Source organism: Magallana gigas, chromosome 2 (assembly GCF_963853765.1).
Source record: "Magallana gigas chromosome 2, xbMagGiga1.1, whole genome shotgun sequence".
In the NCBI taxonomy this organism is placed as follows: Eukaryota; Metazoa; Mollusca; class Bivalvia; order Ostreida; family Ostreidae; genus Magallana; species Magallana gigas.
The window spans coordinates 27,730,419-27,740,992 of record NC_088854.1 but is presented as its reverse complement, the minus strand read 5'-3'; the positions used below and the strand labels follow the sequence as shown (position 1 = coordinate 27,740,992).

The 10,574-nt window shown below is 34.6% G+C and overlaps 1 protein-coding gene across 3 annotated transcripts; it reads left to right on the top strand.

The window, feature by feature from the left end:
* The first annotated feature begins 4,015 nt into the window (after nucleotides 1-4,015).
* Nucleotides 4,016-8,585, top strand: LOC117688852 (integrase/recombinase xerD homolog). Of its 3 annotated transcripts, XM_066075934.1 has the most exons (3): nucleotides 4,016-4,308; nucleotides 4,440-5,617; nucleotides 6,932-8,585. In XM_066075934.1, the coding sequence occupies exons 2-3, from the start codon at nucleotides 4,568-4,570 to the stop codon at nucleotides 6,935-6,937; spliced, it is 1,056 nt and encodes a 351-aa protein (XP_065932006.1). In that variant the 5' UTR covers nucleotides 4,016-4,308; nucleotides 4,440-4,567; the 3' UTR covers nucleotides 6,938-8,585. The 3 variants fall into 3 exon arrangements, with proteins under 3 accessions (XP_065932006.1, XP_065932005.1, XP_034323420.2); XM_066075933.1 differs by having other exon boundaries at nucleotides 4,016-5,617; XM_034467529.2 differs by lacking the exons at nucleotides 4,016-4,308; nucleotides 4,440-5,617 and adding an exon at nucleotides 5,673-6,245 and having other exon boundaries at nucleotides 6,932-8,584.
* The last annotated feature ends 1,989 nt before the right edge of the window (nucleotides 8,586-10,574 follow it).

Here is a 10,574-nt window from a genome sequence, read left to right as displayed (position 1 = left end):
ATTTTTCAACGTTGAATATTGACCCGGGGGGTAATTTTTCAACGTTGAAAATTGAGACCAAAATCCTGAAATTTATACCCGGGGTCATTTTTCAACGTTATGAGAAAGATTTTTCTAAACTCTGGTGACTACGACACGTTGAAAATTGATCCTGTTGAGAATTGACCCCAACCTCAAAGTTTTGATCTGAACTGTAACTTACTCTACACGGTTTCAATGTACAATCTTGCACATATTTGAAAGTTTCAGTTTTAAAATTCTCATACACTCTGATACGTATGCGGACGTGGCTGATTTCTTTTTAGGTTGATTGTCCGATTAATCATTTAATTTTGAGACTGAAAATATGATATCCATTTATTATTACAATACTATGGAAATAAAGCTAAGAAGATGACCGTTTGCTTCGGAATGAAACAGGCGAGTCGGGCAAGAATACTTTTTGACATTCTCTGCAAATGTAGTGCGTTTTGTAACGTATTATTGTAGAATCATCAAATATGACTTCACAAATATTTACATTTATTACACTAATTTAAGTTTATCAAATTATTCTTTTAATATACTTTTAGACATTTTATAAACCAAATTTTGAAAAAAAAAATGAATCGATACTTTAAAGTAGATACATCATGATCATTAAAATGATATTTAAATATAGGCTTACATGTGCATCAACATACAAATGATAATGAATGTATTCATGCACATGTAGTCATTGAATCAGACATGTTTAAATTTAAGATAAACAATATCAAATTGTGAATTTGACATTAAATTTGTTTTACATTCCATCAGTACAAGTATAACAATTTGTTTTATAGCTGGTCATATTCTTATGGTTTTGTAATCAATTAAAAAACTGATTTATTTTTTTCATTTTTAAATAATAATGTATTTTTTATTGTGCCCTGGCAGAAAAAAAAATATTTACCTAGTATATACCTACCTACCTACCCAACTCCAAAATTTAGGGTCGGGTTAGGGGAAACACAGATATTTTTAATGATGGCCTTATCGCTACTTTTCAGGCAATTCAACAGAGCTCAATTCGATAGGCACCTGACGTTGTATATTTTTCTAATAATTGAAAATTGTTAACCTCTATACTGTTTTATTGGGTAAAGGGTATATATGTATTTATATTAAATATATAACTTCAGTTACATGTTGGTTTTTTTTTTATCCTTTTTGAAAAAAGCAATTCATTTCTATTATTTTGAGTTTTTAATTCCATTATTTACCTTGAAATTAGAAACTAGGGCAACTGACGTAATATATTTTCTCAAAATTAAAAACATATGTACCCTCTACAGCAAAAATGTTAAACAATTCCAAAAAGTAGGTTTTCATCTATATATACAGTCGGAGGATGGTTGATCTAATTATATTAATGATAATTATGTAAATACATGCAAAAGTTGAATATATTAAGATTACTCAAGAATACAATTGATGGATAAACACTGGATAAAATTCGGCTTTTATCAGACCTAGATTGGAATGTGGCGATGTTGTGTTGCGCAGCTGTATCAAAAAACTCCGAACTGCTTAAACATGTACAAATTAAAGCAACCAGGACAGTGACAGGGATCAGAGTTATTTCTTCTTAAATCATTTTATATAATGAGCTTAATTTGGAAACCTTACAATCTCGAAGAGATAAACATTATAAGCTAATTATATTCTACACGATTATAAATGGTTTAGAACCACAAGATATGTTAGATTTAATTCAATCATATTTTCCAACTGAACATGCAAATAATCTTTGGTCGAATTAGCTTTTATAGCTCACCTGAGCTGAAAGCTCAAGTGAGCTATTCTGATCACTTTTTGTCCGGCGTCCGTCCGTCCGTCTGTCTCTCTGTAAACCTTTTACATTTTCGACTTTTTAATCCCCAGAACCACTCTGCCAATAACAACTTAACTTGGCACAAATCATCATTAGGTTGAGGGGATTCAAGTTTGTTTAAATGAAGGGCCACGCTCGCTCTCTTTCAAGGGGAGATAATTAGGATTTATTGAAATTTTGATGATATTTTTAAAAAAATCTTCTTTTCAGAGACCATTTGGCCAGAAAAGCTAAAATTTGTATTTAAACATCCTCAGATAGAGTAATATTAAGTTCGTTCAAATCATTGTACCCGGGGGTAAGGTAGGGCCACAATGGGGGTAGAAGGTTTACATAGGAATATATAGTGTGAATCTTTTAAAATCTTCTTCTCGGAAACTAATCAGCCAGAAAAAGCATCCTTATGTAGTGTAGTGAACATTTGTGAAAATCGTGACAAAAATTTACATAGGACTATTAACAGAAACAAATTAAAATATCTTTTTCTAAAATACATTTGCCCAGAAAAGCTGTAAATTTACTGAAAACAACCTCAGATAATATAGATTTAAATTCTTTAAATCAAAATCTTGAAGAGCAGGATTGGACCACATTTGGATTCCAATTTTACAAATGAAAATATTTAATTATTCACAAAAAATGAAATGATATATGGTTTTTAAATTACTTATATGTAACATACTGTAAACCAACTTTTATTCGCGTGCTAGAAATTTTCGCGAGGTGTGCGAGAGCCTCGTCGTCGCGAATATTTCTCGCCGCGAACCAGTTTTTATCGTATGGTTGTTATAACAAAATACGGGTTTGGATAAGGCTTGGTCGCGAACATTAGTCGTCGCGAACCAATTTATTGGAAGTAAATCGCGAAATATAGTCGCGGCGAATAAATGTTAGTTTACAGTATTGCCTATCCCTTCAAATGTTTTAGACTTTGGCCCCTATACGATTCTTGGGTTTCACAGGGGTTTCATAGTTTGATGTAGGTTTACATCTTTTATATAAACAATTGTTAAGGATCTCTTTGAGAACTGCAATGTCAACAGGTGATACATGTATGACTATAAAATCATCCTTTAAGAAAAGGGTCTTGATTATAAACATAAGAATATTCAGGGGGAAAATGGACTCGTACTTATACAGGATCTACATGTTATATTCTACATTGCCAAGATAGTTTGAATTATGACTCTGTTAAGCTGATTTTATCATACCTATTGCTACTCAGGTGAGCGATGTTGTCCATGGGCCTCTTGTTTACTGTCTACCCAATCGCAACTTCTCGGGCCTTTCCGGCAAGCTCGGAAAACACCTCGAATGTATTACCCAGGCGTCCATGACAACCCCCCTTTTTATAAAACTTGATATAACTTCAACACATTTTAAGATCTGTTGAAATGTGAGTTAGACTTCATTAAAGTCAATGATATACCCCTAAAATATACCACAGAAGTGACTTACAATGTTGTCTAGCCGATATTTATTTTAATGGGAAGCGACTCCATTTTGTATAAAATTCTAACATCCGGTGATGTTAATACATTCGAGGCGTTTTTCCGAGCTTGCCGGAAAGGCCCGAGAAATTGCGATTGCTATCTACCAATATATCGGACTACTTTTTAAAATGCTAAGCATAGCTCAGCGCTTTATTGTCGTTAGACTTCTACTTCCGATGCATCGAATAACTGCCCCCTATGAGCAGAAATATACATCATTTAAACTGGTTGGGGAACCAGTTTCATAGGTTTACGCACACAACTGCATGGGCTATTGTGAATCTAATGTGCAGGGCTTACGTACAGCATTGCAGGGGCTGCTACATAGTGATTACAGTCAGCCTTCGTGCTGATTAATTTAGTTGTGGTGAAACTTCAAATGCGCTTGCGTAAATTGGAATTCTGGGAAGGAATAACTAGACAATCCGTGTTAGAGAAATTCGAAGAAGATATGAAACTGGTCAGTTTTAGGTCAAACTGCGCATCGTCGCAGTGTAGTCTCTTGTCACCTAAAATGTTTATTCTAGTGGTTGAGTTTTTCTTAGCTTTTAAACTAACCTTGTGAGAGCATAAACAGAAGCTGGAATGTAAAAAAATCAAAACGACTTGTAAATAGCCACATATAGTTCTTGGTGTTTGCCGCTTTCCTCACAGCATATACATGTATATAATAAAATTTTTTCGCGTTACGAAGTATAGCGAAAAATAATTGTCCTGACGACATGTAAACAATTACGAAAGTGTGGGGTTACTAAGTTTACCTTGTTATGGAGTATTTAGCCAATGAAATTTCAGTATTGAGTGTACGTGTTCGAATTGATTCATGGGTTGTCAGTAAGGTTCACTTTCTAGCGCACGCCGTCCCGAGCAAGTCGTGTTTTTCGTCATGGACGCCAGACAAATACAAAGCTCAATTTCAGAAGAAGTAAACAGAGTTGTTTCACGTCAGCAGTCCGAATTGTTAAGTAGTTTGCAAAATATGATGGACAGTCGTTTGTCAGTTTTTCAACAAAATATTCAACAAATTTCTGCGTCTCAAATATGCAAAATTGAGGACAATTTGAATGAACATTATGTGTTTCGTAAAAAAGGAAACGAGAATCAGTATAAGCATGAAGCCCGAGTGCTCACGAAGTTAAAGGAGGCCAGGGAACATTTAAACTGCGGGAGTGACGATGGAGTGGAGTCGGCAAAGAGCAGTATCGCTGAAGGTATTGAAATGGTTAAAAATCGCCAGAAAGTGATTAAGTTGGCAGATTCGTCTCAGCTTGGTTGGAAAGTAGTCCAGGAGTATCAGGCCAACCCCATAGCAGACGATTCGGACGATGAGAAGAAGATGTACAGAGCACAGATGAGAGCCGAGCGGAAAGTTTTCAACGGGAGAAAACGTCAGAGATTCGAACCCTATCAGAAGAAACCAGCGACCGTCTCCCGTATGGAGACAGATGAAAGATCAACGAGCAGTGGAAAACCCGGCAGATGTTTTGACTGCGGAGCTAAGGGACATTGGAGTCGGGATTGTACGAAGAAAGATGACAAAGCAAACAAGATAAGTGAAAATTTAGAAAAAATTTTGCCTATTTCAAATTTGGCGCTTTTTAATGATATAAGTAGTATCATATCTCCAGTTGGTCGTTTAAGATCACGTTACAGCGAATGGGAGAAAATTGGGACAGGTAAAACAATATTAGATATTATAAAGTCAGGATATAAAATTCCATTCAAAACAAATCCTTCCTCTATTGAATTAAACAACAATAGGTCAGCGAGAGATGAATCAGAATTCGTCACAGGTGAGATAAGGAATTTGATAGAAAAGGGATGTGTGTCACGGGTAAGGGAAAAACCTACAGTTGTAAATCCTTTGACGGTGGCCAAAAATAGAAACGGTAAGCGAAGGTTGGTACTGGATTGCAGGCACGTGAATCCTCATTTGCACAAGTTTAAGTTTAAATACGAAGATGCTGTCACTGCAAAAGAAATGCTTAAAATGGGAGACTTTATGTTTACTTTTGACTTAAAATCAGCCTATCACCATATAGAAATTTACGAGGAACACCGACAATATTTAGGTTTCTCATGGGAAGAAAATGGCAAAATTTCATATTTCGTATACAATGTTTTACCATTTGGCATTTCCACAGCAGGGTACATTTTTTCAAAAGTTCTTAGAGAACCGGTGAGGCATTTAAGATCAGAAGGAATAAAAATTATAACATTTTTAGACGACGGTATAGCTGCAGGCAGCAGTTTCGAAGTGACATCAAACGTAAGTTATTCAATAAAAATGCTTTTTCAAAATTTGGGTTTCTTGTTTACAGACGACAAATGTAATTGGATTCCAAGTCAAAACTGTGATTGATTAGGTTTGCATTGGAATACAGAGAAAGGTCAAGTTCACATCAGCAACGACAGAATTTATCGTCTAAATTTGTGTTTAGATACTATACATGGTGAGGTACAGAAAAATGTATTGTATTTTCGTGCAAAATTTTTAGCAAAAATTGTTGGTCAAATTGTTTCCATGAAAGTTGTTTTTGGTGATATTGTTAGAATGAAAACAAGATTTTTGTATTACTGCATATCAAGCAAGGCTAGCTGGGAAGCTCAGGTAAAAATAACAGCAAATGCTTTGAGAGAAATTGAATTTTGGCGAAAAAGTGTTTCAATTTTGAATGGAAACGGTTGTTCCATTGATTTTGTAAGTGCATCAGATGTATGCAGCTTATTCTTATATTGTGACGCCTCGGATGTAGGCTTTGGTGGTTATTTTGAATGTATCAATGATAACAATGAAAATGTTTTTATGGGGAGTGTAGTAGGAAATTGGACAGCAGAAGAAGCGATGCAGAGCTCAACATGGAGAGAATTAGAAACTGTTAACAGGGTCATGAAAAGTAAAGTCAGTATTATAAAAAATTCAAATTTAAATGTTATATCAGACAGTAAAAACGTTGCAAAAATCATGCAAGTTGGAAGCAAAAAACCATATTTGCAAATCATTGCAAGCCAGATATTTGAAACTTGCACCGAAAACAGCACTCAAGTAATTAATGTATGGAAGCCCAGAAATGAAAACAAAACGGACATGGACGATTGGTCAGTACACGATGATGTTTTTAACAGTTACGAAAAACTATGGGGTATGCATACTGTCGATAGATTTGCTACACATTACAATAAAAAGTGTGAAAGGTTTAATTCTAAATATTGGTGTCCTGGTACAGAGGCAGTCGATACGGGTAAGTGAAAATAACTGGTTAGTTCCTCCGCCCAGTTATATACCAAGAGTTATTAACAAAATGATAGCAGAGAGGGCCACAGGTACATTGATTATTCCGGAATGGAAGTCGTCCTCATATTGGCCTTTGATATTTGAGGAAAACTGTTATAAAAGTTTTGTAAAATTTTGTTATTATCTACCTGACAAAAAATTGATAACGCATGGCAAGAGTAATAAATCAGTTTTTGCAAAATTTCCACTGAAGTTTAAGATGTTGGTATTGAGAATACAGTTTTTAGAAATAAATACATGTTCATAATATTAAGATATTTCATTTTGGTGATGACTAATTTTTTCCAGGACTAGGAGTACAGTCACATATAAACAAAGCAGTTACCGATAGCGGCGTTTCATTGGACAGCAAACTGGGGACTTTCAGCGAGCACATGTGTGGGTACCTTTTATCATCAAAGAGTGACAGTACCAACAAGACCTACAAACATGGTTTTCAACGATGGAAGAAGTTCATAAATGACCACGGACACAGTGAGATTCCAGCACAGCCAATTCATGTTGCTTTATATATTACTTATCTGTTAGATTCTGGTGCTTCGTATTCTACAGTAAACACTACAATTTATTCAATAAAATGGATGCATGAAATCAGTGGTTATCCAGATCCCACAGATAATTCCTTTGTGAAATCACTACAAGAGTCGGCTAAACGATTAACGGGTAGACCAGTGCGCAGAAAGGATCCCGTCGACCGTCAGATGCTACAGACACTGTGCGATTCGCATACAGATACTACGGATGTTCTTATGCTTAGAAATTTAGCTATGATTTTGATAGGTTTTGCAGGTTTTTTAAGATTTGACGAACTAAGTTCTTTGAAATGTAAAGATGTCATTGTTGAACAAAATTATTTAAAAATTTTTATTGAAAAATGCAAAAACGATCAATACAGAGATGGAAACGAAGTACTCATCGCAAAAGGTTTTACTAGTGCTTGCCCATATGACATGTTTTTACGTTATACAAAGGAGGCGGGAATTGATATGTGTTCTGATCATTTTATTTTTAAACCCGCTTTAAGAAGCAATGGTATTTCCAAATTAGTGACAAAAAATAAAAAGCTTAGTTATACTGCAGCAAAGCAAAATATTGTTAATCTTTTAAAAACTGTAGCTCCGGATTTAAATATCGGTCTACACTCCCTTAGATCAGGAGGGGCAACTGCTGCTGCAAATGCTAGTGTCAATGAAAGGTGTTTACAAAGACACGGGCGATGGAAATCGGTGTCTAGCAAAAATGTTTATGTGAAGGATTCTGTAGAAAAAAGGTTATATGTGTCAAAACAATTGTTATTATGATTATTATTTTTTTGTTCTCTTCTTTTCTCTCCCTTTCTTTGGTAATGTCTAGGATCAGCCTGCTCGGTGCGCTGCAATGCAATTAAAGGGTGTTCTTATTATGTGTAGATATGAAATGAAGTGTGGACTAAAATTTTTTCGCGTTACGAAGTATAGCGAAAAATAATTGTCCTGACGACATGTAAACAATTACGAAAGTGTGGGGTTACTAAGTTTACCTTGTTATGGAGTATTTAGCCAATGAAATTTCAGTATTGAGTGTACGTGTTCGAATTGATTCATGGGTTGTCAGTAAGGTTCACTTTCTAGCGCACGCCGTCCCGAGCAAGTCGTGTTTTTTGTTTTGTTTTTTTTAACTATATATATATTTATATACATAGGTGTATTTTATATTTCCTATTTCTATAAATTATTCAAAGAGTGAGGTTCCGCCACTCGCATGTTTGCTGACTCCGCATTTGGCCGCGGATACACAGGTTTCCATAGTATTTTCAAAACATCTGGTTGTTTTTTATCTATGGTTTTTCCTGGGCGGCGGAGGAGGCTTAAATCATGTTATACCAAAGTGTTATGGATGCACATATTGTAATTTTTTGTTACTCAATATTAATGACTTGTCCAATGGCTTGTTTATGTGTTTGAAAAATAAACCTGGCGTCAGCCTGCTCGGTGCGCTGCAATGCAATTAAAGGGTGTTCTTATTATGTGTAGATATGAAATGAAGTGTGGACGGAACTGACTAAACACTAAATAAGTTTGCATGGTAGATCTCATCTGTGTGGACGTATATTTTACGTCGCTTACATTTGTTACTTAGACGCTACAACTTACAAGATAAATGCAGTACATATGCAGAAGAAGATTCAGAACATCAATTATAATGGTCAATGCAATACATTTGTAAAGAAAATGCACGCGTATAACGACAATACAAGTGCAAACATTAGACAAACAAACGTATTTAACACGTCGCACACAGGGTACAGATGTGAAATAAAGTGTAACAAAATCAAAGGTTTTTATATATCATGATTCAGGCAAGTGCCCATTTACAAGTCGTGTTCATCTTTGATTTAAATTAACTTTAGTGTATGTGATAAATCATAATACACACGTATATTTAAAAGAAACGTAATTTCGACCAAAATTTCATAACCAAATTAAATTAAATAAGGATGAGTACAACTTCAACGCCATGTTGACCCTTCTGGCATTGGATACTTTCAATTAATATTATTTAACATTATGTCAATAAGTCTCATTTCTAACTAAGCTTGCACAAAGTAAATTTTCTCTAGAACCAAGCTAGGTAAGCGCTTTTCAGTACTTTCAGTACTTTGATTACAATAGCTTTGTTCCGTCTACATGTAAATTATGGAATAATCTTCATGCAGAAAAGAAAATTTCATCAACTTTATCTATCTTAAAGTCAAAACTTAAAAAAACAAAATATACCCAGAGCTTAAAAACACTCCAGTTAAGGAAAAAGGAAATACATGCATTATTTTACGTCAATTACGGAATAAAGCTAGTAAAGCTTACTTATCTAGGGTTTTTTTAATTGATGAAAGTCGATGTTTATACTGTGGGTCTGAATCTGAAGGAAAGTGTGATGATTTTCCCCCCTGGATGTCCAAGATACACTCAACAAAGAGACGAACCTTTTTACAACTTATTGGCATTAGTGTACCTTTTCATATGATCTATATACTTTATGGTAGTTCTGATTTTTCATATAATTAAATTGTAAAATTGCTTCCGATGTTTTTAGTTATATTGGAGCTCCAAGGCGTTTTTGATTCTCTTAAGTTACACTTTTTGAACCTATTCAAGTATTTTACATGTATATTTACTTATTCTATAGTTCCCTTTTATTTACTGTTCTTTTCAAATGGCCTGGATCATGAAAATCTCATTCTTAGGTTTGTTTATTTGCAATTATAAATGAAGGTGATAGGTTTGTTAATGTAGGTGTGAGTGAACATGTCTATCAACAATATGTCTTACTATATAAATAGTGCCTGTTTGGGAGGGTAACAGTTAAAATTGACACCCCGAGAAAACCATTGTCAACCGACGCGAAGCGGAGGTTAACAATGGTTTTCGAGGGGTGTCAATTTCAACTGTTATCCTCCCAAACAGGCACTATTTATTTTGTTATACTGAATGTCTTTTTTAAAAATTTTAAGAAAATTTTACTGCTTTTATATAGGAATAACGTGAATTCTACAGCGAACCGTACGCGCATAATTTTCGCGCATGTAACATTTTTTAATGTTACCCGTTGCCAAGTGCGTTGCTAACGCTGAGGGTAATAGTAAATATTATTAACTGGGTCTTAACCAATCAGATTTCAGTATTTAACATGAAAGTATAACAAAATCAAATATCGGCTTCCAAGATATATAGTTACTACAGCATTGTTCACGAAAGAGTACATGTTAGCGTATCATCATTTTGTAAACTGTTATTGGCTAGATGGGTGTGAATACAAAATTTAACAAACTGAGTGGGTGCAAACACAAAAATCTCAACATGATATACTGTTTATTTTGTATTTTCACCCACCCAGAAAATATACAATGAACAATATCAGAATTTCAATTTATTGGGTGAATGTAAAACCAAAA